Source organism: Pogona vitticeps, chromosome 14 (assembly GCF_051106095.1).
Source record: "Pogona vitticeps strain Pit_001003342236 chromosome 14, PviZW2.1, whole genome shotgun sequence".
Classification (NCBI taxonomy): Eukaryota; Metazoa; Chordata; class Lepidosauria; order Squamata; family Agamidae; genus Pogona; species Pogona vitticeps.
Genome location: NC_135796.1, coordinates 17688737 through 17715138, shown reverse-complemented (window position 1 = coordinate 17715138; position 26402 = coordinate 17688737). Strand labels below are relative to the sequence as shown.

General features: G+C 45.8%; 2 protein-coding genes across 9 annotated transcripts in view; one reads left to right on the top strand and one right to left on the bottom strand.

Annotated features, from left to right (window-relative positions):
* The window catches only part of GPN3 (GPN-loop GTPase 3), a 184093-nt gene that overhangs the window by 1806 nt on the left and 155885 nt on the right, over positions 1-26402 (bottom strand). The window lies entirely within an intron of this gene.
* Positions 727-26177, top strand: CAMKK2 (calcium/calmodulin dependent protein kinase kinase 2). 8 transcript variants are annotated; one of them, XM_078381772.1, is made up of 18 exons: positions 727-858; positions 6888-7115; positions 8159-8731; positions 11716-11763; positions 12004-12057; positions 13407-13458; positions 14513-14646; positions 16024-16060; positions 17239-17260; positions 17640-17728; positions 17964-18163; positions 18378-18431; positions 19007-19080; positions 19584-19671; positions 20404-20532; positions 21054-21154; positions 22208-22249; positions 22931-26177. In XM_078381772.1, exons 3-18 carry the CDS (start codon positions 8210-8212, stop codon positions 23004-23006), a joined length of 1722 nt encoding a protein of 573 aa, XP_078237898.1. In that variant the 5' UTR covers positions 727-858; positions 6888-7115; positions 8159-8209; the 3' UTR covers positions 23007-26177. The 8 variants fall into 8 exon arrangements, with proteins under 8 accessions (XP_078237898.1, XP_072839596.2, XP_078237900.1 ...); XM_072983495.2 differs by having other exon boundaries at positions 22928-26177; XM_078381771.1 differs by lacking the exon at positions 727-858 and adding an exon at positions 2225-2324 and having other exon boundaries at positions 22928-26177.

Here is a 26402-nt window from a genome sequence, read left to right as displayed (position 1 = left end):
CCGGGAGTGCAGCGGCCTGCGTCCGGGATGCTTAGATGGGCAGGCTGAGCAGTGGCTGAGGCTGTTGGTGGGACTTTAGATGGGAGATCCTGGATAGAGGGATGCAGGAGGTGCCCACCTGTTACCTGACAGAAGAGGTGCCAGGTGGAAAGGATGGCTGCGGTCGAGTCTCCCTCCTTATCAATGGGATGCTTCCCCCTAACATAGCAAAGGAATCTTTCCTCGCCTCCTACGAGAAGCTCACGGTGCCCTACCTTGTCTGGTTGTTGGTCCCAAAAGGCCTGGAGCCGGGGGGGGGGGCGCGACAGCATGCGTGGCTTTTAAAGTGCACAGGTTGCATTTCACATTTTGTCCTGTGGTTATGATGATAAGGACTTAATCCTCCATCATAATCTCTGGGCTTATTGTCCATCATCTTACTGTAGGGCTTGCCCGGAGGGGGGGGGGGCTGGGATCCCTGCCTGGCTGGCCTGCCTCGACAACCTCCCCCCCCCCTTCTTCCCTTGGCAGCAAATTGAAAGAAAGGAGGAGGAGAAAAGGGAGGGGGAAAAAAACAGAAAAAGGAAAGCAAGCCGGAGGGGAGGGGGGAGAGAAGAGAGAGGAGGCGGGGGGGGGCGGCCTAACTACAGCCTCCACATCTGGACCAGTCAGCGCCGGGCTCGGCTGTGCGTCCCAGCCAATCAGCGACTCCCCCTCTTGCTTCGGCGGCCGGGTCCAGCCAATCAGGGCGCCGCTGCCGCCAACATCTGGGGCACTTGGAAACGGGTGGGCAGCGGCTGATGCTGGGAGCGCAATGGAGCGCCTGGGATGGGGGGGGAGGATGATGCCTCCTCTCTCCTAGGATGAGGCACCGGCCAGGTAAGAGCTGACAGGAGAGGGTGGGAAGGATGGCTGCCTGCGCTCACTCTTTTATTTTTTAATGTCTCCTTTTCAATGAGATGCTTCTCTTCTCTCCCCCCCCCCCAAAAAAAACCAATCCTACCCCTCCCGCCTGGTTCTGGTGGATCGGACTGGGAGGGATTTTAAAAACAGGGCTCGGTTGGGTTCCCGGTGTGGGATGCTGCCTGCCAGGGAAGCCAGCCCAAGGCTGCCCGGGAGAGGATGATATTCCCCCCCCTCCAAAAGAGATGGGATGGATGGAGAGGAGAAAGACCTTGATTTTAGTGTCTAGCTCAAATCTAGACCTCTCTCAGGCAAGACGGTGGGGTCGGGTTTGCCTTAAATGTCTATATACTGCATTTTTTCCAGATTTAAAAACATGTTGGATGTACCAGATTGGACCTTCATCAGAGCATCTGGTCTTTAATAGCAAAGCAGGGCTGGCCCTATTGCATAGACAGAACAAGGGGTGGATGATGGACCTCTCAGAAGTGGGGAGGGGTGCCTCAGCCCAAAATTCATGGGGGCATGTTACTGCTTCAGCCCTAAGCGGTCTAGAGATGACGGTCCAGTTGGGAATGTGGGACACGAGGTCATGCATTTCCCTGCCTTACCATTTTTTAAAAAGATTTTACTTCCCCATCACTTTTCATGTCCTGTGCTTTTTAAAAAAAACTATCCTCTTTCCCAACGAGGCAGAGAATAATGGAGGATCAGCTCCTTCTCCAATACCGAGCATTCCCAAAACAAAGTTTCGTTGCAGTTCTACCAGAGGCTTGGTGTCTGCATCTCAGTCATGGAAAATGCAGTTGTAGCTTTTGTGGTGTGTGTGTGTGTGTGTGTGGCTGGGAAGAAGTGAATGAACCCAAAGAAGCAAGGATCTGGTGAGAGATCCACTGGGGGGGGGGGAGAAGGTTGAAGGGTTAACGGGTTTTATTCATGACATGCTGGACTTTTGTGGGGGAGTCAAGAAGAAAAGAAAAAAATACTTTCTTAGTGGTGCAGACATCCCAAGACTTCTCTAAGACTGCCTCTCTTTTAAGGGTGAGGTTTTTTTTTAAACTTTCCATGGGCATCCAAGGAGTCTAGATAACGGTGTCAGATTTTCATACTGTAACAATTAGTAATAACTGATCATCCTTCAATGTCCATGTTCTTTGGGAAGCATCATGTACCGTCTCCCACTAAGACCAGGTTATCTTCCGGCATCTTTTGGCAGACGAGGACGTACTTAGAGTGCCTCCTGATCCTTTTTTTCCTTCTGCCCACCTCCTTAACCCCACAAATGGTAATACAGCGATATTACAGTGGTTAAAAGGATATTCCAGTGCCAGAATGCCTGTTATGTGTGCTGTTCATCTCAGCCGGCTTTGTGCTGCTGTCATGTTGAGACTCGGCCGATGAGTGGAACTTTATGGTTTACGAAGGAGAGCTGTAATTTAAAGGTGTGTTTATTTTCCCTGGAGTGCAGCCGCCTTGTGTCTGGGGGGTTGGGTTTATTTTGGTCAGGAGAGAAAATGCAAAGCGAACAAAACTCTGGTTGGTGATCTTGGGCTGCCATCTTCTCCATTTGCAGTTGTAACTGTGCCTCTGACGTTGGCGTCCGCAGCCGCTGTGCCGTGCATGCGTTTGGTTGAACTGCTGAATTTTTACATCAAGTTACAAAGCAACACTATGATTTATGGAGGTCTTACAAGATGAAGGAGGTGGTTTCATACCAGCTCCACCCCACAAAAAAAAATTGCTAAAATTTGTGCGCATGACTTGATTATTTGCATGGATTAATATAGAGAAAGTCTCTCTCTTTAATTGTTCATGGCATAGCTGCTAATTTAATTTAGGCGCCCAAGGTATTTATCTCAAGGTGAAAAATGCAAGACCTAATTTCTACCTCACGCTTCTGTTCTAATTTCCTTCTCATAAAATTGCTCATAAAAGCCCCAGAATAAAAGCAAATTAAAATTCTCCCTGATGTGTTAGGTTTCTCCCTGCAGGTAGATTTGGCTGCAGGTACCCTATCAGACAAAATCTGAAATTTGTGTGCAGAGGCCATACTTGATGTGACAAGGCCGTGCCATGAACACAACGGAACATTTGGAAATCATGAACACTGGAAAAGACAGAGAGAGAGAATGGACCTCTTTTTTCTTATGCCCGAAGAGCTGGATTTCTCCTTGCGGCCCTCAAAATGTCTTTCTGAAGACAATGTGATGCATCTCAGTATATATCCCCAATCAATATAACAATGGGTAGTCTTAAGACCATGGAGTCAGCCCCAGGCTAATGAATGCTTGTAATTGTTGAACCAAGTTCATAGCATAAGCGAGTTTGAAATGGCATATAAAGACCTTGAGTCCGTCAAGGTCTTTCTATACCATTCCTGCTCAATGCAGAAATCCAAGTGAAGGCATATGTGTGGGTGTGTATAGACATGTGCATCGAACAAGATCTGTGAAAGAAGGTCGTTTATGCATGAATGAAGCATTTCTTGATAATGTTTCATGCTCTGCCTGGCTGGGTGGGATCCAGATGGCTTGATGTCATCTTTCCAGAACCTAGGATGAACGGAACCAGGGTGTCAGAATTCCATTTGTTCCTGGTATATCGTGCCTACCCCTTGCCATGAGATTCCACTTTGTGGTAAACGTAGGCAAGCCTAATCATGATGGTCAACATCTTGTGGCAATGAGTTCCATAAGTTAATTATGAGATCTCACATTTTGGTCTGTCCTCCCTCCACCGATTGCTACTTTACTGGCACCTTTTCTGCTCTTGCCCTCCAGCGATCCTCTTTCGCTCCCGTTCGTTTTAGCTCACTTTTATGCGTAGAGGTTCGATTTCTGGAGGTTTCAGGTGGCTGTTGGCTGGTGCAGGCCGGGCCTCAAAGAAAAGACGGGCTTTGTGCCATTATGTTTCAGTGGAACCTGTTATCTGGATTCGCATGGATTTAACTGCTCAGTGTGTGGGAGGACGGTGAGCAGAATAGCTGGTTTTCACTCCTCGTAAAGAAGATTTGGGCTCAAGGAAGAGAATGATCTTGTGTTTTGGGGCTGTGGGAAAGCTGATAAGTAGAAAAGGAAACAAATAAACTCATTCTCTCTCACTGACAAACAAAAAGGCCTTCAAAAGGGAAGCTTCCTGTACTTTCTTTCTCCAGTTGATTTCTCCCTTTTTTGTCCTTGTTCTTCTCTTGTTTTTATCTCCTCCTCCCCTCCCCTTCCCTTGCAGGTTCTTATCTCTGCAGATTCTCTGCATTCCTTTGAGCTGACTGTAGTTTAACCGTTGCTAAAAAATCCATGCGGCTTGTGTGATATTGTCAAGGCCCGTTGTTGCCACACTGCTGTTCTTCATTTCCGCCCCTCCCCTTCGTCCTGTGGTTTTGTTGCTGTGATCTTGGCTCCTCATCAAGCACAGGAGGGACCCCTTAACACAGACAAGCCCGTTCAGTGGGGTAAAATCACGCACTTCGAATTCTAGACTTGTCTGCCTCGGAACGCTGTCCTTCATGATATACACACATGCACACACACAAACACGTACACATATGTACAGGGGGGGGGAAATCTCAGCTGCAGCAGCTCAATGAAAACTCCTGGACATTTAATATCTGTACAAAAGAGGGAATTCCAGCAGGTAGTTAACAACTAAAGGTACAGGAGCCCCAACTGCTTTTACATCGGGACTCCTTGTCCTCAGTACACAGGTCTTGGCTTCAAGGCTAAGAGTCTCCATGTAACAGGTACAGGGGTGTTTAAAAGGTAGATCCACCCCCCAGGGTTTTGGCATGTGCCCTTAATGACAGGTTTCGTGGTGGAATTCCCTGGGTTCTACATTCCACCTCTCTCTGCACAGATCCCTCAAGTTTTCATTAACTTGTTCTCCTTTGTATATTTATTGATTTTTTAAAAATCCGGACAACATCAACTCCCTGTGTTCAATGGCTGTACTGGGAAACTGAGAAAGCTGTGGAAGTGAAATTGTAACAGGGGCATCTCTTGAAACAGTGGTTGTACATGTGGAAATAAATGTGCACCTCCCAGTATTTAATTATTGACTCTCTGAATTATTCCCCGAGCATACGTTCGCCTGCAACAAGTCTGACCATCTGTCACTTGGCTAATGGTGACAGTTACTCGTCTTGTATTTGAGAAATCGATGGTCTCCCCTGCAGTACAGTCTAAAAAATCACAAGTCCCAGTTCCTTGAAGCAGCTTTTTTTGCAACATGTTTGAGCCACTTAACTTTGCCCCTGATCGTTCTTAATACGCTAACCTCAGTATTTTTGGCCCCGGCTTCTCACTGTTTAATGTGCATGCTTAATCTGAAAAGAGTTTAATTGCCTGCAGATTGCATTCATCAGGTGCTAATTAATGGCTATGAAATTTGTACTCGGAAAGACAGGGTATAAATCACAAATTAAATACCTTTGCTGCAACTAAAAAAGAAATTGCAAGCAAACCTTAAACAGGAAGAAAAAATAATCCATACCTCGTCACTAAATCCATACCTTATGGCCTCCTGTTCAGTTGATCTGGAGGATCCGTGATTAATCGCTCCTTAACAGCCCCCCAGAAGCGTCTCTTGTTTGCACCCTGGTTAGTTTATTTTCCCACAGGAGGAAGGAAAGACATTAAAAATTGTTTTCCCTCCCCACTTCAGATTTAAAATAAGTTAATAATACTTTTCCCTAGGACTCTGGGCTGAGGCTATGATGGAATACTTAAAAACACAGCTCATGCATGGGAATAAAATTTGATAGACAGTCAAGAAGGTAATCTGCACTAGTACCCCAGCAACACTCAGGAGCGAGTTATAAAAGAATTAAGACCTTTTCTGCAAGCGGGAAGCTTTTAACTAAAAGGCACAGGGACCCACAACGATTCTTGAGTGTTGCTCACCCATGGATAGACCTGGATGCTTGTGTAGATTTCCGCAAAGCAGATGGTTTAGGAACAATCTAAATCCAGCTAGCCTTCCTGAGTTTATCCTACAAACTGTTGGGATGATGTTTTAGCAGCTTTCAGCCTGTATTATGTACATGTGGAAAACACATCTTTTCCCAAAATCGCCATCTTCAGAGCACTCTCCACGTAGGCTTCAACTACTGCCATTTATTTATTTATTTATTTATTTATTTATTTATTTATTTATTTATTTATTTATTTATTTATGCTTTCCAGCCTTTTCCTTTCTGCTGCTACTCTGACTCTTTTCACTTCTTCTCCCTCCCCGACCCCCTGATAATTAATTCGCATCCTTTTCTGGTGTGCTTTTTCTGATGTGGGCTTTGGTGGAGGGTAGGGGTTAATAAAGACCGGCTGGGGTGCCACACGGTGGGCACCATTCCCCGTCCATGGGAGAACTATTTATATGCAACAGTTGGCAGAGTTCCTAAAACGAATACCCTAAAGTAAACGGGGAAACTTTCCTTCGGGGCCATCTGCTACTGCTGCGTGTACTGCCAGTGTTAAATGCCTTTCTGGAATTCAGCTCTAAAGTGCACTTTTAAGGAACTGGCAGCAGGGAAGCATTTGTCCATTATAGATGCGGTTACAGGAGCCGTGATGAGCCAGTGGCATAAACAGCGTTATAGATTTACTCAGGGCAGTGTATAGGATTTTATGGGAGCACTAAATGCTTCTACTCTAATGCTCTAGCCTTTCAGTCTAGATTTCCTTCTACATTGAAAGGGTCTGATCAGGTATTTGCCCCGTAGCACATTCTTTAATTTGGGATGGTGGGGGTGGTGGATCCTAACATAACATTGCTTATTCACATACTTCGGTTTTGTGTCTACTAGTGCACGGGACGCTGCAATATAACGAGTTTTACAATGTGTGTGTGCAAACGCACAAAGTTGTGCACTCCAAAGTGTGGAAAGCAACAAGACACATGGGGGTACACCCTAGTTCAATCCCAGTAATTTATTCCCGTTAACATAGGAAATGGAGGGGCGCGGAATCGCAGAGCGTGAGATTTTCTTTATTTTTATTTTTTTCAATTGGCAGAAAGCTTCTGGAAAATCTCATCCTCCCGTTCCGCCAGCTCTGGAAGAAGGAATGCATACAGGAACCATTTAGTCACAGTGACACTGGAAACTTCTAAACTTTGGAAACGCCTGCTTCACGACCCGAGGAAGGGAAACGCATGAGCCCAGGACGGAGGCATCCAAGTCCTTTGGCACACGGAGTGGCATTTTAAATAAACTCTGCCTGTTAAAGAGGCATCATTGGAAGGTATGACGCGCGTGGGCATGGCCGGTTTTGACTTCTGGAGGGCTTTTTTGGCCCCGATCATTGCCTTTCTTTTATTCCTATTGTCATCTTCGGTTCCAAGAAGCTGTTGCAAGGAAAAGCGATCGGTCATAGTTGTTTTCTCGAGGCATCTGCTTAAGGGGATGAGTTTGTTTCAGCTTTAAAGGGAGGCTGGGGCGGCCTTTGAGCAAAACGGCACGTCCACATCGGGTCCTTTTAAGGAGAAAGGTGATGTAAAAATATTTTAAATAAATGTAAATATTTGTCAAAGAGACTGGAGGTTTTGCTACGGGATGCATCGCTAGGAACTGTGTCACAGAACAGCTGGTGATGAAACCCAGTAAAGAACCCTTTTCCAAGGAGACAGGATCAAAACAAGGTACTTTCCCGGAATGGCAGTCAACCCACTTTTTTAATGCCTTCGTTGGCCCGAGGGGTTTTCAGACACGAATGCAATGCAACATTAAGGAAACAGACTTTTCCTGGGTTGACATTAATGCACGTGCGTTAGATTTTTAAAATCTCTAACCAGTAATGAAACCGGTTAAGTCTTTTCTGTTAGCTGTGCTGTTTCTGACCTTCCTAAATGGGAAGAGTAACAAAAAATGTTCCTGTGGGTTCCCTTTTTGTTAACCTACACAATCCACCCTTGCTAAAACACAGTTATACGAAGCGTACGATGAGGTGCCTGAAAGTGTCACTGTCCACCGGACAGATAGCAGCGACTCTGGTCCCACCGAGAAAGCTTACAGTTACCCTGTCTCCAAAACACATCAATCTCCAAACTGCTGTGATTCCCTGAAGAAGGAACAGTGTCATAAACATATTTATTTAAATTGTTTTTGTGCCATATTTCTCCTTAACAAGGACCCAAGGAAGCTCGGACTGTTAAAAGACAATACTGTATTTAAAAAGCTAAAAACAGTATGTATGCCAACGGTTGAAAAGGATCAAACAAATGCCGCACGAAAAATGGTGAACGGATCCAACGCTTTAATGTTTTTCCCCCTCTGTTCTTGCACCAGGTCGGGCAAAGCGGACCGCTGCACCATGGGGATGAAGCCGGCCGGCCCATCATGACAACATGCGTCTCTCGTGGGTCTGTGGCCAAAAGTCTCCTTCTTTACGAGGACGAGCCCTTTGGCAAGTGGCAGGAGGCTCCCCCGGACGGCTTGCCGGCCCTGAACCTGCGCTGCTTCGGCAGGATGGATTCCTTCGTCGCGGTGTCGGCGTGCGACGCGCCTTCCGGACCTGACGAGGTCCCACCGGAGGATATGGGTCAGGAGGAGCCCATGGAAGCCTGCGAGGATCTGCCGGTAGCCCTCGAATCTGGAGGAAAAGGTTTCCTCGAAGAGCCTCTGGACACTTCCCCGAGAGAGACGAGGGAACCCCGAATCAAACTGAACCTTTCGAGTCGCAAGCTTTCCCTCCAGGAAAGGTCTCAGTCCGTCCAGTCGCCTGGCGCAAACGCGGGCATCAACGGACGTTACATTTACCCATCTCTCCCTTATTCCCCTGTCACGTCTCCTCACTCGTCACCCCGTTTGCCCCGCAGACCAACCATAGAATCACACAGAGTATCTATCACAGGGCTTCAGGTAAGTCATTTTATTATATACAGTGGGGGGGCCCTTATCCGCGGGACCAGTATCTGCCAATTCACTTATCCATGGTTTGAAAATATTAAAAAAGATATTTAAAAATATATATTTCTGACCATAAAGTTATGAGAACTGGCCACTAGGGGGAGCCAGGGACCATGCAGTGTATTATGTGTGCTATTATAATAGCGTTTGCTATAATCCACATTTTTCAGTATCCACGGAGGAGCTTGAAGCCAATCCTCTGTGGATACGGTGCTTCTACTGTGTCTGTGTGTATTTGTGTGTGTGTTTCTGCAAATCCAACAAGATCGCTCATGGTCCTTCCCTGGCGGTCCTGTTTTCAGATCACGGACACTCCTGAACACTTCCATGAAACAAAGGTGTGTGGCATAAAATTCCACTGTGTACCCGGTTTCATTACAAAATCACCTAAGGCTGAATGCTTCAGGGAGTCCAAAGGGGGCATTTGGGGGTAGTGGGTTTTGTTTTTTCTTTTTTCAACCTGCCGTTGCAGGTGGGAGCAAAAAATCAACCTGAGTCCCGAGCCATACGTTCCCCTATCCTTGAGTGATCTAAAAGGAGGGAAATGGGATGGGGTGCGACGACCCTGCAAGGAGTTTGTGTATTTGTTTTGATGGACGGGCAGCTCTTCCCCTGTTTCCGTGGCTTGCTCACGGGTGGCTTCGTTTGCCCGACGGGTTTGGCGGTGCCAACCTGGACCTTCGGGTTTAATGAACCCCTCTTGACTTGTTTCTGTTTTAGGGGAAGAGATGGGGCCGGCCTGGGGACGGAGAGGTGGGTCGTGGTGGAAAAGAAGGGGAAGAAAATATAAATGGAGAGGAAACAGATCCCTCTCTTCCCGGGTGGGAATCACAAGATCTGTAACGACAGAGGCTCATTAAAAACAGAGGTGGGTGGTACCGCGGCGTCCGCCCCCGCGCTTTCTCAATTATGTATTAGAAAGCAAGAGGCACTTATGCTAATGCTGCCGCTCGGCTTCTGGCGTGAAAGCTCTCTGCTTTACTCAGCAGATGGGAAATTGGGGTGTGAAGGGAAGGAGAAAAATCTGCTGGCGGGGGGGAGCGTGAGGAGAAAGAACGCCTTTGGCTACAGAATTATCCAGAATTTGGAACAGTGGTCTTTTTTTTTTAAATGATCTACTTTGATCAGAGCTTGAAAATTGGTGTTTTTGTTTTTTCAGTTTTTTTGGGGGGGGGGAAATAACCCACCGGATACCGTTTTCTCAGGCACCCTACCCTCTATCATTCTCTTTTAGACTTGTCTCTGTTCAGGTTTGGGGCCGGGAAGCAGGCATTGAAAGAAGAGGTGATTTCACAGAGGCTCCTAATGTCTAATTGGAGACGCTGTAGCTTGAAAAGGCGGCTGATCTGGGTAACACCCCCCCCCCAAGATGGTTCGACTGGGCATCTCAGTTAAACTATTCAGGTGTCCTGATTAGATGACTTGCTTTTCCGCACATCCTTCTATGGGAAGTGAACATTTAACGCATCGAGTGCATGAAACATGAAGCTTGCTGAAATCCGTGTGTGAATATTTTCAATCCCAAAATCAATGCGTACAGTTGGAGCACAGTATTCCTTGGCACCAAGCCCCCCCCCCCGTCCCGTGGATGCTACAAAACTCGGAAGTAGGGGACACTATACGAACATTGGTTTCTAGCTCCCTTTAGTGGCCAGTTCTGGTAAATACACAGTGGAAATACATATACAGTGGTGCCCCGCATAGTGACGTTAATCCGTTCCAGATTAATCGTCGCTATCCGGAAACATCGCAATGCGGGCGGGAAAACCCCATAGAAACGCATTAAACTTCGTTTAATGTGTTCCTATGGGGTGAAAACTCACCGTTATGCGAAGATCCTCCATAGCGCCGCCATTTTTGCCGCCTCGGTAAGTGAGGAAATCGTGCGAAAATGGTTGTGGCGGCCATTTTGGGCACCCGGTGGCCATTCTGGAACCGCCGATCAGCTGTTTTAGAAACATTGCAATGCGAAGATTGGTAAGCGAAACGCTTACTGATCATCGCAATGCGATGTTTTACCCATTAAAACATCGCAATGCGATCTCATTAGCGATCTCAAAAAATAGATCGCTATGCGGATTTGTCGTTAAACGGTGCGCTCGTTATGCAAGGCACCACTGTAAATGTGTATTTCTGGGATTTTTTAAAATTTAGTATTCTCAGGCAGCAGTTAAGTGAATCTGTGGATACTGATTCCACATCTGGGTGCTTCAAACAGGCTGGGTGCTTCAAACAGGCTTGTGGGTGTTGAAATTCAGTTTATTCATGGCGCTCAGATAGACAGAGAGATCCTTTTAGCCTCTATTATGGGATAGCTCCTTTCTCCGGAATCCGATTGCCCCTTTTTGCTGATTTATTTCAAGCTCCTGTTACTCACATGTAATTGAACGGATTCAATGGATTAAACATGCTTATGAATAACGGAGAGCTGTGTCATAGCAGAAAAAAAAAACACGGGAGTCGGGAACCCTCGGACGACTCTTCGTTTCTGATTCGTGTCCAAGTTCCGTTTTGAGCGGAGAATAGGCCATAAAACTTAAAACATCATAAAACCAGTTGCTTCCTCCCCATTAACGGGGCTGCCCCGTCTGACGCTGATAAAGAAGACTTGACTTTTACTGCTTGTTTAATCCCATTTCTTTCACTGTTACACCTGTAGTGTCCTGCCATCATCTCCTTCGCTTTCTGCTCATAAAACCCCGAAGCTATCATTCACAGCTGAGGATGGTTTACTTTACCCACAAGTGGCTATAAAATACGATGATAGGAGCTAATGTTTTATTTCCCAAGACTATGGTTTACTATCCGGGCATGTTTCTGTCGTTTTCCTGTTGGCGCACTTGAATCCGCTTCTGACCGGGGGGGGGGTTCCTGTGGTCACTTAAAACCTAACCTACGTTTATAATCTGTGCCCCAAACTTTCTCTCATTTTCTAGGACTGTGTGCAGCTCAATCAATATACCCTGAAAGACGAAATTGGGAAGGTAAGCTTATACAACGTAGGTATTTAACATGGTGAGCTTGACGCTGGTGTGTTGAAGCCAGAGTTGTGATGATGCCTCCATGGAAACGGAAGTCCCAGGCTGGTTTGTATCCTCGTGGCCTTCGGATACAGAAATTTCTTGACACCGTCAGCGGCAGGCGGTCAACAAAACGGCCGTGGGCCATTTTGGCCCCGTCGGTTATTTTCGCTCATTTCACACACGCCCATCCCGTCTCCACAGGGCTCCTATGGAGTTGTGAAGCTGGCCTACAATGAGAACGACAACACCTACTATGTGAGTAACAGATTCGGGGCCACGGTGTGTTGGACCAGGTAGTAGCAGTGGGAAGCATGACAGTTTTTTCAATCAAGAGGAGGAGGGCGAGGAGGATTACACTGCTGGGTGAAGATAATGGAGAGAGCTGGGCTCCGATCCTGTGCAGCAACAAACTAGATGTAGCACTGGAGAAACCCACGGTATATCTACCGTATTTTTCCATGTATAACACTATACTTTTGTCTAAAATCTTTAGACTAAAAATTGAGGGTTGTCTTATACACAGAATTAAGCTGAGGAGGGAACAAACACAAGTGGAGGGGAAAGCAGGGATCAAAGCGATCCTGCAGTGCTTTGATCCCTTCCCCCCTACATTTGCTAAGCCCCACTTAGGTTTCTTTACTTTAGGTTAGAAAAGAGGGGGTCTTATACATGGGAATGTCTTATATACAGAAAAATACGGTATTTCTTTGATTGATTGATTGATTGATTGATTGATTGATTGATTGATTGATTGATTGATTGATTGATTGATTGATTGATCATAATATTTCTAGTCATAATTTTGGAACTGTAGAGGCTGGAAGGGAACCTCTGGATCATCCAGTCCAGCACCTCTTAAGAAGGCCCAGTGGGGAATCGAACTCCCAACCTGTCTGAACCACTGAGCTATCCAGCAGTTCATACACTGCCCTAATTGGTGTAACTACAGCTCTGGGCATTTTATAGGTTAAAACCTAAAACCCCACAAGACCCCACATAACAGCATACATTCAGACACTATGGCAATTCAGCATCCTGGTGATTCAATTCTTGAAGTCAGTTTTGAATAGTTTAACTGTACGGTTATGGGTTACAGAGTCCCAGGTTGTGTCTTGTCATATATTTGTCTATTCGAACACACACCTTGCCCTTCAGTGTGAAAACCTTTCCGTGGCAGATTGCACTATAAATCTGAAAAAATAAAATAAACAGGGAACTATAATGACAATAAGAGAACAGCAAAACAACTAAAATAAGCCAGCGGCTTATTGTCTCTCCTCCTGTCTTTTCCCCCCTTTTACAAATAAAAGTTCTTAACGGCGGCTTTGAAAAGTGGCAAAGTGGAGATCTAACTTTTTAAGTATGCCTTCTGTTGTCAGAATTGTGGTTCCTCCTTCCCACAAGGAAGAAAGAAAGAGTTTAGTTCTTTTCTGTTTGCAATGCCAAGGCCATGTATTTGTGTGTGTGTGAGTGTGTGTGTCTGTGTGTTTAATTGATTTTGTTTGGCTAAGTCTCAGAACCAACGTGGCAACAACTTGGCGCTTTTAATTCTGACCCCACCCTGCGCCCTGGCTCATCACGTTTATGCTCCTTTTGTCTCGCAGGCAATGAAAGTGCTTTCTAAAAAGAAGCTGATGAGGCAAGCGGGTTTCCCACGTAAGTGAGAAGGAGACTTTCCGAAGGGTTTGGAGTGGAGGACAGGGAACCCCCCCCCAGCCAGGCTGCCCAGGTGGGCTGGTGGGCGGACGGCCAAGGCTTGACCCGCACATTGGGCAGAAGGAAGCAGCTGCCCCAGGCAGCAGATTCTGGTTGTCGGAAAAGAGCGTCAAACAGTGACTTAGTCAATTGCTTTTATATTCTTCGTGTTCAAGACAGCGAAAGGCGCTCATGTGATTTCCAGTCTTATGGGTCAGGCCAATACAGGGGTGCCTCGCTAGACAGTTACCTCGCATGACAGTTTTTTCGCTAGACATTGGCTTTTTGCAATCGCTATAGGGATTCGCAAAACAGTGATTCCTATGGGGGAATTTCACTGGACAATGTTTGGTCCCTGCTTCGCAAACCGATCTTCGCTAGACGACGATTTTGACAGCTCCCTCTGTGCTCGCAAAACAACTGTTTTTGGGACCTAAGCTTTGCAAGACAGCGGTTTAAACAGCTGATCGGCGGTTCGCAAAGCGGCTTTCCTATGGTTGATCTTCGCTAGACAACAACAATTCTTCCCCATTGGAACGCATTAAACAGGTTTCAATGCATTCCAATGGGGAAATACTTTTTGCTAGACAATGATTTCGCTAAACAGCGATTTCAGTGGAAGGGATTATCATCGTCTAGCGAGGCACCACTATATACAATTTAACTCATAGGGAAGGTTGCCAATTGTACACACGTACACTCCAGGCATCCGACTCGTTTGAGTTAGTCCTAACGAACGATGATGGGGAGGAATTTCAAATGAGTGAACAGACAAACCCTCGGTGGGGAGCCAGAAAAGGTGGACTGGTTTCGTTTCATGTTTAGAAGGGGCATCCTACTAGGTAAGAGTCTTTTCACCCATCCGGCCCAGTATGGTCGACTCTGGCCGGCAGCATCTCTCTCTCAGATCTTGGGCTGAGATGGCTCTTTCCTCTCTCCTGCCTTAGAAGTTGGTTTTGGCCTTTGTAACAGTAAAGTTTCATCCTCTCCTTTCTCTCTGTATTCTCTTGAACAGGCCGGCCACCCCCTCGGGGTGCCAAGCCCCCTCCCGAAGGCTTCTGCCAACCCAAAGGGCCCATTGAGCAGGTCTACCAAGAGATCGCCATCTTGAAAAAGCTTGACCACCCAAACGTGGTGAAGTTGGTGGAGGTGGGCACCTGCCGTGCAAAGATTTGTGGGTATAAAGTAGGGGGTCAGATGTTGGTCCCGGAATGACCGTTGGGTTGGCTGTTTGTCTAGAGGTGGAAGAGGAAAGAGACTGGGCATTAGACATGGTCACCTCGCATGGTGTGAGGTGGGTGGGGTGGCCACTTGTAGATCTCCACAAAAGAAGACATCCATACCAGTTCCACTGAATGCACTTGGGATAAACCCAAGGACGGGTGGCGGCTGATATTTGTGGACGAACTGCCTCCGAATTGATGTGAATCCGCTGTCCCTGAAGTTTTGTGATGGCAGCCGCCCACCCACGCCGAAGAAGCCCCCGCCTGAACTTGGAGAACGCAAAGAAGATCCGAGTTCAGCGTTGCGGATTCGGACACCCAAAATGTTGGGAACGAGGACCAGGAAGGGCAAAGCAGGGTGGCGACAGGAGAACGGGGATCAGAGAGAGTCAGGAGGAGGCATCGTTCTCACCTGGCTGCCCTCCCCATCCATCACCCTTAATAAACCTCCTTTCCAAGGCCCTGCTTCCTTCTGCAGTTGTGAGGGTTAGATGCTGGGCCTTCTTAACCAAGACTGAAATGGAAACATGGCTTCTGGGCACGGTTGGGCAATCCATGGATTTATGGGGATTGTAATACAGTAGTCTCCTGTGAGGTTATTTTACAATAGGTTTTGTTACGGGAATCTAGGTGAATCTGGTATGTGTCCAGTTAGCTGTGCTCCTGTTTATTCATATATTCCTTTCTCTCTCTCTTTCTCTCTCTCTCTCTCCCTCCCTCCCTTCTATCCATCATTTCCTTCCTCCCTCCCTCCTTCTCTCCCTTCTCTTTCCTTCCTTCCTTCTCCTCATCCCTCCCCTTCCTTCCTTCCTTCTCCTCATCCCTCCCCTTCCTTCCTTCCTTCCTTCCTTCCTTCCTTCCTTCCTTCCTTCCTTCCTTCTCCTCATCCCTCCCTTTCCTTCCTTCCTTCCTTCCTTCCTTCTCCTCATCCCTCCCTTTTCTTCCTTTCTTCCTTCTCCTCATCCCTCCCCTTCCTTCCTTCCTTCCTTCCTTCCTTCCTTCCTTCCTTCCTTCTCCTCATCCCTCCCTTTTCTTCCTTCCTTCCTTCTCCTCATCCCTCCCCTTCCTTCCTTCCTTCCTTCCTTCCTTCCGTATCCTCATCCAACCCCTTCCTTTCTTCCTTCTCCTCATCCCTCCCTTTCCTTCCTTCCTTCCTTCCTTCCTTCCTTCCTTCCTTCCTTCCTTCCTTCCTTCTCCTCATCCCTCCCTTTTCTTCCTTTCTTCCTTCTCCTCATCCCCTTCCTTTCTTCCTTCCTTCCTTCCTTCCTTCCTTCCTTCCTTCCTTCCTCTGCTTCATTTTCAGGTGCTCGATGACCCCAGCGAGGACCACTTATACATGGGTAAACAACCCTTTTTTGCACCCACTTTCCATGAAAAGTATTGAAAAAGCAGAGCCTGGGGAAATGATTTTTTTTTCAAAGTACAGCTTCAGGGACTCCCCTCTCACCGAAAGTAACTTCCTTTCTACATCCACAATATGACATGACTTCACTTCCCATTGGAGCAGGACAGGGCAGAGCCCGGTGGTTTCCTGGACACAAGAGGGGTGAATCTGTGGCTGCCCCATGTGGGGGGAAGCGAGAAGCCAACGTATCTTTTGCATCGTTGGATAACATTTTAAAAAAAATCTGGAGTGCAAAATTTTGGATCCCAGACAGCCTTACAATAATGAGAGCACACCTCTGTTCGCCACGGCTGGTTCCGACGCTGTCCCTTCCTTTGTTAAGCCTTACACGGGGCTTCATCATCTTGAGCCTGCATCTTGAGCCTCCTGCCTACCCAAGCAGGCAGGTCCAGGTGGAAGGAAGACAAAAATAGATATTGGAGAATATTTCTGTATTCCCTCCCCTGGTGCACCTTCTGGTGTTTGTTTCAAGTGCCTTTTTCATTTTCTGTCAAAAGGGCCTATACAGATGAATTGATTTTAAAGTATAACACAATCCTTTCGCTTGCTATCCCCGGTGCTGTTTTCTTCTCTTAGTGCTGTGGCTCAGGTAGAACCGCTGGACAGCTCAGGGGTTGACGCCTCTAACTGACAGAAGTTGGCAGTTCAAGTCCTTGCCGGGCCTTCCTGACAGGGGCCAGTCTTGATGATCTATAAGGTCCCTTCTAGCTCTGCATTTCTAAGATGACAATGGCGATGGTTATTCTATTTGTATTAGAAACTTAGCTGTTAGTTTCTTGTAGCTGCTCACCCTCTCTGCCCCTGACTGACTGCATGATCTTTGTCAAGTCAGTTGATCTATCTCATCGTCTCCCTGCCACAACCAGGGAATAAAGAAGTTACGTATCTAAGGCTGGGGAATAAATTCAGAGTGAAAGTGTGCTTTTTGACTTCACGATGTTTGCTAAGCCAAATCGAACTGTCCACTTCATCCTGGTAGCCCTGTCTGTGCCATCCAATTATTTAACTCAAGTCCTCCAACAGATTATTAAAATCAAGATAGTTGATTTTCTCTCTTCCAGAGGTTTCTCCTCATAATGTAATCTCCTCTTGTCTTTCTCTTTTGTGTTTCAGTGTTTGAACTTGTGAAGAAAGGGTAAGGTGGCTTTCTGTTCTTGCTTTTAGCAATTTATGCAGAACGAGTAACACACTGTGTGTGTTATGAAACAACCTGACATGTAGAGTGGGTGTGTGTGAATAAAATCTAGTCAATGGTATCGGGACATGCATTGTTATTTTTAAATCTGTGTCTTGTTTTGGCAGTCCTTGGGAAATGAAAAATGAAAGACCATAAATAAATAATTATAAATTGATAAAACTGCCCTGCTTTTCTCCATCCCGGATTGTCCCGCCTTCACCTCCCTGCCAAAGGGAAGAGATCTGCTCGCTTACACTCTAGTGACCCCTCTGGCCAGAAGGCGGGATTACATCTGTCCACTCAGCAACTCAACTTCTCTGTGTCTTGCCCCCTGCAGGCCTGTGATGGAAGTGCCAAACCTTAAACCTCTTACTGAAGACCAGGCTCGGTTCTACTTACAAGACCTAATTAAAGGCATTGAATACTGTGAGTTCCGTTCTGGGGTGTTTAGAAAAATGGGGGGGGGGAGCAAATAGGGAGCAGATATTTCTGGAGCTATTATTATCTCCATTATATGTTCTGCTTCCAGGAATTCCTATTCCCAGCCTCCATATTTAGCAGCATCATCCTAATTTTTGCAGACTAAGCCCCAAATGGAGATGAAGGCCTGATCCTTCATTGATTTCAAAGTTTGCATCTGACTGTTGTCTTTTCTACACAGTGCACTATCAAAAGATCATCCACAGGGATATTAAGCCTTCCAACCTCTTAGTCGGGGAAGACGGTCACATCAAAATAGCAGATTTTGGAGTGAGCAACGAGTTTAAAGGGACGGACGCCTTGCTCACCAACACAGTGGGCACACCAGCATTCATGGCTCCAGAGACCCTTTCAGAAACCAGGAAAATATTTTCCGGAAAGGTGTGTATAGGTGTTTGAACTAGCTGGAACTTGTGATCTTTTCTAGTTCTATAATTCTGTGTTGAGAGGGAGAGAGAGAAGGACTGGATGTGTCCTTAGCAAACAGGTAGTGATAACTGAATTGTTTGAACCACTCAAAATAAGAAATATAGCAAATTTTGGAAAAATTGGTGCATCTAATTTCTCTTTCCCCTCCTTCCCTCATCTTTCCAAGGCTGTGGATGTCTGGGCAATGGGGATAACGCTCTACTGTTTCCTCTTCGGACAGGTAATCAGACGCACTAAATTAATTGAGGTGGGCGGGCATCTGAATCAGGACCTTTTTGTGTAGCCGTTTTCCTGGTAAAGGGGAGTTAGGCTAGCTACTTCTCTACTATACCAGATTGCTTTATTTCTCTTCTGTTGTTTTGTAAGTTAATCTCTTGGTTTTAATCACATTTCTGGTTAAGTATTGGGCAACCGGAGAACAGAAGCCTACATCCACTTGCTAATCTCAACTAGAGAAATCCCATAGAATCAACGGAAGTTGCTGAATTTTTGACTTACAGATATTTGGTTCAATGGGTCTAACTCTGCTCGGGAGCACCAACTGGATTTGAGCTAGAAGGGAAAATAAATGTAAACACATTTTTAATGCTTAAAAACCAGGCTCAAGATAACATCTGTGCATTTCAGGGCAGGAATCCAGCTGATCCATATATAGGCCTTATACGTTAAATAAATGCAGATTCCCTTGACGTACAAGTGAGAGAAACTTAATGCAATTGGGAGAAACACCTGATAAAATGGGCTCAAAATTTTGTGTGATTTGATACCATCTTGATGAATTTTTTCCCCTTCTAGTGCCCTTTCATGGATGAGCGGATTCTGAGTTTACACAGCAAAATCAAGAGCCAGACGCTGGAATTTCCAGACCAGTGAGTTTAATAGAATAGTAATAACATTAAGAATATTGTTAAGTGGATCTACAGAAACAGTGAACTGCCCACAACCATTGATTGCCTTTTAGACTGTGGTGAGTTTCTCAGCCCTCCTCCCGGACCAAGAGAAATGGAAAGGGGGAAATTGGCCTGATCCTGCACAAAGAGGCTCAGGGTCCGGCATTTTAGAGGTGGAAGCGAACCTCCGATTCGGCAGTGGGTGCTACTTTGTTTATAAGCCGAACAGGTCCCGCCTCCTCTGTTTAGGGCGCTGCCTCCGATTGGGTGCCCGCCAGAGGAGGTGGAGCAGGGTGGGAAGCGCCAAGCACCCGTTCGGCCGATAAACGAACCGGCACGAATCCCTGAACCGTCTCGAATTCCAACATGGGCCGCAAGAGAGCATTTCCCCCATCGCTAGAGAGACCAAGGTAGCTTCAAGACACAAAATGGATCATTTCAGTCTTGCTTTTCTCGGTTTCCCTTTTTAATCGTCACCCTAGGCCGGACATTTCAGATGAACTGAAGGAGCTGATTACGCAGATGCTGGACAAAAACCCAGAAACCAGGATCACCGTCCCAGAAATTAAGGTACTGTATCAGTTCTAAGCCTCTCCTGAAGTGCAGGATTCTAACCTTTTCCAAATGCTTCTGTTTCAGGTTCCTTTAAATAGTCTGGTTGTGTTCTCCTGGAAGCCTTATCTTTCTTATTTCTTCCGCTATACGATGAGCCTTTATATATAGTGGAAGAGATAAGAACGATAAAGCTGCCGGGAGAACACAATCAGGCTATTTAAAGGAACCTGACAAAAGAAACAGAAGCATATTTATGTATTAATTGAATAGGTCTAGGGTTCTCTCAGGTCAAAATCTTCTTAAATCATCTTACCAAAGGATTAAAATCCATTAAAAATAAATTCTAGCAAACTGGATCCTGGAGAGTATACCATTGGAAGGGCTTCCTCTGACCATACTGGTTTCTTAGCAAGGTGGGGGCATGTATGTCGAAGCTGCCCCATGGGGAACGTAGTGCAGGAACGCCCATCTAGACATTACTGTGGTGTGTATCTCAGCACCTCAGATGGGGCCTCCGCTGGCAGTACGGTGGCTGGATTAATGTCGGATTCTTTTTCTCCACCCACCCAAATGACGCAATGGTCCAAGTTTTATTTTTAGCCACAAATCCACAAGGGGACTTCCTCTGTTTTGACATTTCTCATATTCCAGGTTAAGAGGAAGCTGCCACCCACCCACCGCAATTCCTGTTAAAACGGACTCTGTTGCTTCTTAAATCTCTGTCTTTTGTCCGTTCTCCCCATCAAGGTGCACCCTTGGGTCACCAAGAACGGAGCAGAGCCCCTGCCCACGGAGGACGAGAACTGCACCCTTATCGAGGTGACGGAAGAAGAAGTCGAAAATTCGGTCAAGCACATCCCCAGCTTGGCCACAGTGGTGAGCGACACCCAGAGTGCGCGTGGGGGGGGGCTCGGTGTGTTTGGGATAGGCTGGCCTAAATGGCAGTCTAGAACCGTGGTTCCCGACCTTGGGCGCTGATCTAGAGCGTTTCAGGAGCACATCTACACAACACGAACTGGTTTCAAACCTATTTAATTAAACCATAGTACCTAAGACTTTGGAAGGGGGGGATGTCTGTGTTTTTAAGTGCTCCCTGATATTAAAGGTGCCTGCATAAAATAAACGACTATGGCTCTCTTAGAGGTGCCACTTCAGGATTCTGGACTGTTACGTTAAAAATCCACGTGGGGAACAATTGGCGGTGAGCGAGGGTTCGTGGGGCCATTTCGGAAACCCTCCATATTTCTGTCTCTCCCTTTTTCTTCCCCTTCTGCCTCTTCTCCTTCACCCTAAGCCCCTTGAAGAAGGGATATAGTTATCCTTTCTCACAGACGGCCCTCTCTAATAATCAAAAATAAGTAATAACGGAAGGCAGTGATTCCTTTCTTCCCTTATAGATCCTGGTAAAATCTATGATCAGGAAACGATCTTTCGGGAACCCCTTTGACGGGAGCAGAAGAGAGGAGAAGCCCGCCTCTACCCCGGGCAGCCGGTTGACGTAAGTGTCTCCGAGGCTACAAAGCTAAACCTAAGGCGTTCAACAGGTAGAGAATTTGGGACAGGAAGTGGAAGGGAGGGAAGCCCTTGGAAACTAGCTAGAGGATTCTTGGCAGTGATGGTGAAGGGATTTCCCTGGCAGAGTGTTGGAGATTGATGTCTGTTGCAGGGGGTGGGACAGGGAGGCCCTCCAGATGTTGCTCACGAAACCTCCCCTCCACGCCTCACCACTGGCTGTGCTGGTGAGGGTTGACGGGGAGTTGTCGTATGATCTCTAAAATGCTGCGCTTTGCCCTCCAGTGTGCCGCTGTGGCAGGATGTTCTAGGGCGTGGATTTCACACAGGAAGACAGTTGGCGTGACTTAGGAACATTTCCAAGCTTTTGTTTTATACCATGAGGGATAGAAACCTGTATTTGTTTTAAAAAAAATTAATGAAAGCCATGATTTTTAACACTACCTACAAAGTAAAAGCTTCGGAATTCAAGGAGAGGGGTATTTTGTTGTTCCTTTTCAAGATTTCAGTGTTTTTAGCCTTAAATCTTGCCTTTTAATGAGGTACATCACCTTCATCTACTCATTGTTTTGTTCTTCAGTGTTGTCCTTAAATACTGTAAGCCGCTTTGAGTTCTTTTTCTAAGGGGAAAGGCAGGGTAAAAGGGCTTTAAATTAAATAAATAAATGTAGGACACAGCTTGTAGGCTACCCAGTGTGGTGTAGTGGATAGAGTGATGGATTAGGACCCTGAGGGCCTGCGTTCGAATCCTCGCTTAGCCACTGAAGGTCAGTGGGGATGTCAGACTGGTAAAACTGCTCTTTAAATATCTCACTTCCATTGAAAGCCCCCTTAGGGTCACTATAAGCCAGTGCCGACTTGACCATATGTAACAACAACAACAACAACAACACACCTTGTAGATCCATGTTGTGGTTTTGTTGGCAGTTCTGCTTGCTTGGGGCGACTTCGTCCGATTTCTTTTTTTTTTTCTGCGTTGTGTTCTTACCTCCGCTTCCTCCTCTTCCTCTCCTTCTCCCTCGCCCACCCGCGCTTCTAGAAAAAACAAATCGGGAAGTGTGAAATATTACGTCACTCAAAGGTAACGAATGCGATTCTACCTGTCTGTCCGTTTTGCTACGAACGGGGGAAAAGCAGGCATGCTGCAAAAAAGCATGATGCCAAGGGGGCGCCTGGAATGCTTTGGCCTTCGACCTTTTCTGAAATGTGCCGCATGGATGTTTGTTTCAAATTAGTGACACAGGAGGGAGCTAAGCCGGTGAATGGGCGGAGAGATAGATGTGCACGTAGCTGTTAGCAGGGCGTCTCTTTGTACCTCTTCTGGTTTAAATCATTCTCTTAAAAACTGCCTTCAAAACAATGCTCCCACTTTATGGCATATGGAGTGCATTGCTGTCCAGTGGCAGGAATCTTAAACGCATGGACAGTTCTCTTAAACACCAGAGCCCTAAGGCACATGCAGAGTGCTTTATTTTTTTAAAAGTGTCCTAGCTTTATTTAATACAGCCATTGCTCCCATGAGGCTCCCTGTGTAAATCAAAACATTCCTCGGCACACGGGAGCTGTTAGAGGGAAGCAATTAACCATTTTAGTGCAAAATCCGTAAATGCCGGGGTGGCGTTTTCCCTGGACTGAATCACTACCGGCCGCTCTTCTGTATCCGGTGGTAAGCAACCTTCTCTCTTTCTCTCGTGTCATCCCTCGTCTGACCACATGCAACACATCTGGCTTTAAACACACCTTTTATCTCCTTTCAAAGCAGGAAGCCAAGCAACGAGGACAACCTTAAGAGTATTAACGACCTGCCCAATGTCGGCGAGGACGAGTTGCTTTCTTGAAACGAGTGATTCGGGTTGATACAAAGCTACCGGCCATCGCAACAACTTCTTCATTTTTCTGCAAAGCATATGTCGGGAGAAAGGTTCGGCGCCTACGCTGAACCGGCCAGCGGTTTCATCATCCTGGGAATCGGAGATGTGCTGAACATAAAGGAGTTTTAATTTTGTTAAAAACTAAAATAAATGACAGCATGCACTACAAACCAAAATCCATCCACAGGTCGTCAAGAATGACCATTTCTGGATCGCTTCTGGGACCACAAGCAGGGCTAACCTGCTTAGACGCAAATCTGGATCAGCACCTTGTGTCGATTTTACGAACGAGCGAGCGAAAGAAAGAGGTTTTGGACTGAAACGAGCACGATCGGACCAAATATTTCAAAGAAAAACTACGGTCTGTGTTTTCGAAACTTCGTCTGGACGCGATGCTTTGTGTCCCGCTGGGAGTAGAACGTGTTTTTGCTATCTGCCAGGAACGTACATCTTTTCTAACTTGTGTTTAATATTTTTCCCTTTGTATTGACATTTTTTTACTGTACAGAAAGCAAACAAAGAGGCCACATGATGGGTTTTTAGTAACGCTTTGCTTTTTTGGAAGCTTCGGGCTTGGTTTTCCTAGAGCTTTTAGGAAACTCAAAACCTTAAAAACAGATTGATGTAGATTTTGAGTCCTCCAGAAGTAGAACGGAAAAGGATTTTCTTTCTTTCTTTTATTTTGTTTTAGGGCTCACAACGCTAGAGTCTTGATGGGCTTCAACATGGCCATGTTCAAGCAAAAATGTAGAACTGCTGGGTGAATTGGATAAATCTGTGCAATTTCTCAAAGCACTACGATAAATTACTGTTTGTCGTTTCACATGCCCTCGATGCCTATATAGATCTGTTTTAAAAATCCAGGGTCTTTAACAAAATAATCCGACACTTCTTGATGTGTTTCCTGGTTTAATACAAGATAACATAATGCTCCTGCATTTTTTAATATGCTCCAGCGATTCATAATGAAACAACACATAATGTTGCAAACTTCTCTTACCATCTGCTTATAAGCAACAACAGCTACTTCCTAATTTTTTTTAAAAAAATCCTTTCAGAAGGGGGCCAATCCTGCGCATTTCTGAAGGTGCATAGGTACTAAGTTGAGGCGTCGTCTATCTGAACAAATTAGGTACAGAGAAGTTAAACCCCAACCTAAGGAATAAATCTTTTCCCCAGACTTTCGATTTCGCTATGAATAAAGACTGGATGCTGGAGTAACTTAGCAAAAGGTAGCTGGGAAAACATGTGTATTTTTAATCTCCCTGCAGTCCAGGGTCACATCAGAAGCGACCTAAAAACAGAGTATTTCAGGAATTTTCTCCCGCAGTCCATTTTAGAACTGTCATTTGATTTTTCACATCCACTTCCCCACATTTTACAGTGGGGGGCACGGCCCTGGGAGGATGACCGCAAGGTGCTTGTGTCCACGTCCCTTCTGCCCTTTTCCTCGCTCATTTCATCGGTTAAATATCCTTAATGATTATTATTTTTTACTTCCCCTCCTGGCTTTCTCCCAGAATTAGGACACAAGGCGGCGCACCAGAATTTTTTTTTTTTAAAAAGTGCAGGCAGACGCAGAAAGGTTAATATTAAAAGCACCATTAAACAAATTAGATCCCTGGAACGGTAAAAAAATAAGTTTAAAACACATTGATTCAGAGAGTAGACGCCTGCCCACACTTCGTTGCCAAGAGCCCAGTCGGTTTCTTTGCTGGGACTCTGAAAAAAATGAGGTTTAACATATGAAAGGGCCTTTTCTAATGCTATATCCGTGGATTCTATATACTGTAGATGCACACCTAAATAAGCATTCAAAATGCATGACCTATTCAAAGTAGTGTATCCGGGAAGCAGTCTGTTCATCCCTCCACCCCCCCAGGTACTTGTTTTGTGTTCATGTGCTGGTCAGTAGTACAATTATTGTAATCTGGGCTTTTTAAAATGATGGTTTCTTTTCAACACCCTCTACTCCTCTCCCTTCCAAGCCTCCCAAAAAAAATATATATATATGTATATATTGATTTTTACAGAGCAGACTGCAGGGGTAATTCAGCACAATCAAGTTGTAACTACTTGACAGTCCTGTAACTGTTATAGCACCACCCTATGGTTTCCTAAAATTTATAGCTTGATGAATGATATCGGCCCTGTTTAGGAATTACTTGTTCATTTCTCAACGAAATACTTTGAGAGGAGTAGCTTAGCTCTTCTCCCGTTGGCCTTTTCGCCACATAGAAAGCAAAACATGTCCGAAAGGAGACGTTCTGTCTCACGCATAGGCTCTCCAGCCACGACAATCTCCAGTTTATCAGGACTCTTCAGATTAGCAGGATTCTTGCTTGTATAGATGAAACAACTGACCATCATCAGCTTGGAGTTCTGCGCTAGAATTCTTTGGAATTCTGTGCTAGAAGTCTTTGGAATTCTGCGCTAGAAATTCTTCGGAATTCTGTGCTAGAGCGCTGCACTGCACGGTACTGAACTTCAGCAACAGAGTGCTCTCTGGGAGAAAAATCTCGAATATCTCACCCTACTACAAATCACAGAATTCTGTATACTGGAGCCATGTCAGGTAAAATGACATTAAACTACCCTAGCTCTGTAGCGGAGGATAGTGGCATGTTAACCCATCTGCCTTCCAGCCAGCCTGACTGGGCAGTTGTCCATATACAGCAATTGCTCCTTCCAAAGCCTCTTGGATTCTAGTTGGATTCTAAGGGGAAGATCCAAAAGCAAGCTGCGAGAGGCTCTTAAAAATCAATCAAACAGGGAAAGCTTGGAAATCTAGCTACTGGTGTGAAAAAGGTGGTGTGCAAATCATACTGGGTGTCTCTCAATGCTCAGAAAATCATATTTTGATAGCTGGCTTGCTGCCATGGCTACTAAATCTTAATCCAATGCTTGCCCACCCCAAGCTCTGTAATATTGCTGATTTTATTGATGAATGCCCCAGGCTTGTATTTTTGCCCTAGCTTCTTTCTACTATGCATTCTACCTTTCTCGGGTGACTAAATATGTCCTCTTAGTCACACGAATTACCCTCCAAAAAATACAGACCCAAGAGGAAACCTGAGATGCATCTCTCCAAAGAGATTTCTATGTTCAAGCTGAAATAAAATGAGAGGTAATAACAAATCCTGTCTCTAGGGGGTGTTATTTGTTATAACCACAGATACAACTACATCTCAAGTCAAGACACGTGGATCAGTGCTGAGTTTGTAATGGTGACTCTCTTTACGTTTTTGGTAACCAAACACAGCACAGAACCCATTCCTTGGTAGCTGTTTGCCTCACACAAACACTCGCCTGGAAAAAAAGAGAAAAGCCTTCAGAGTTTTCTTTCACATCTTTTGACACCAT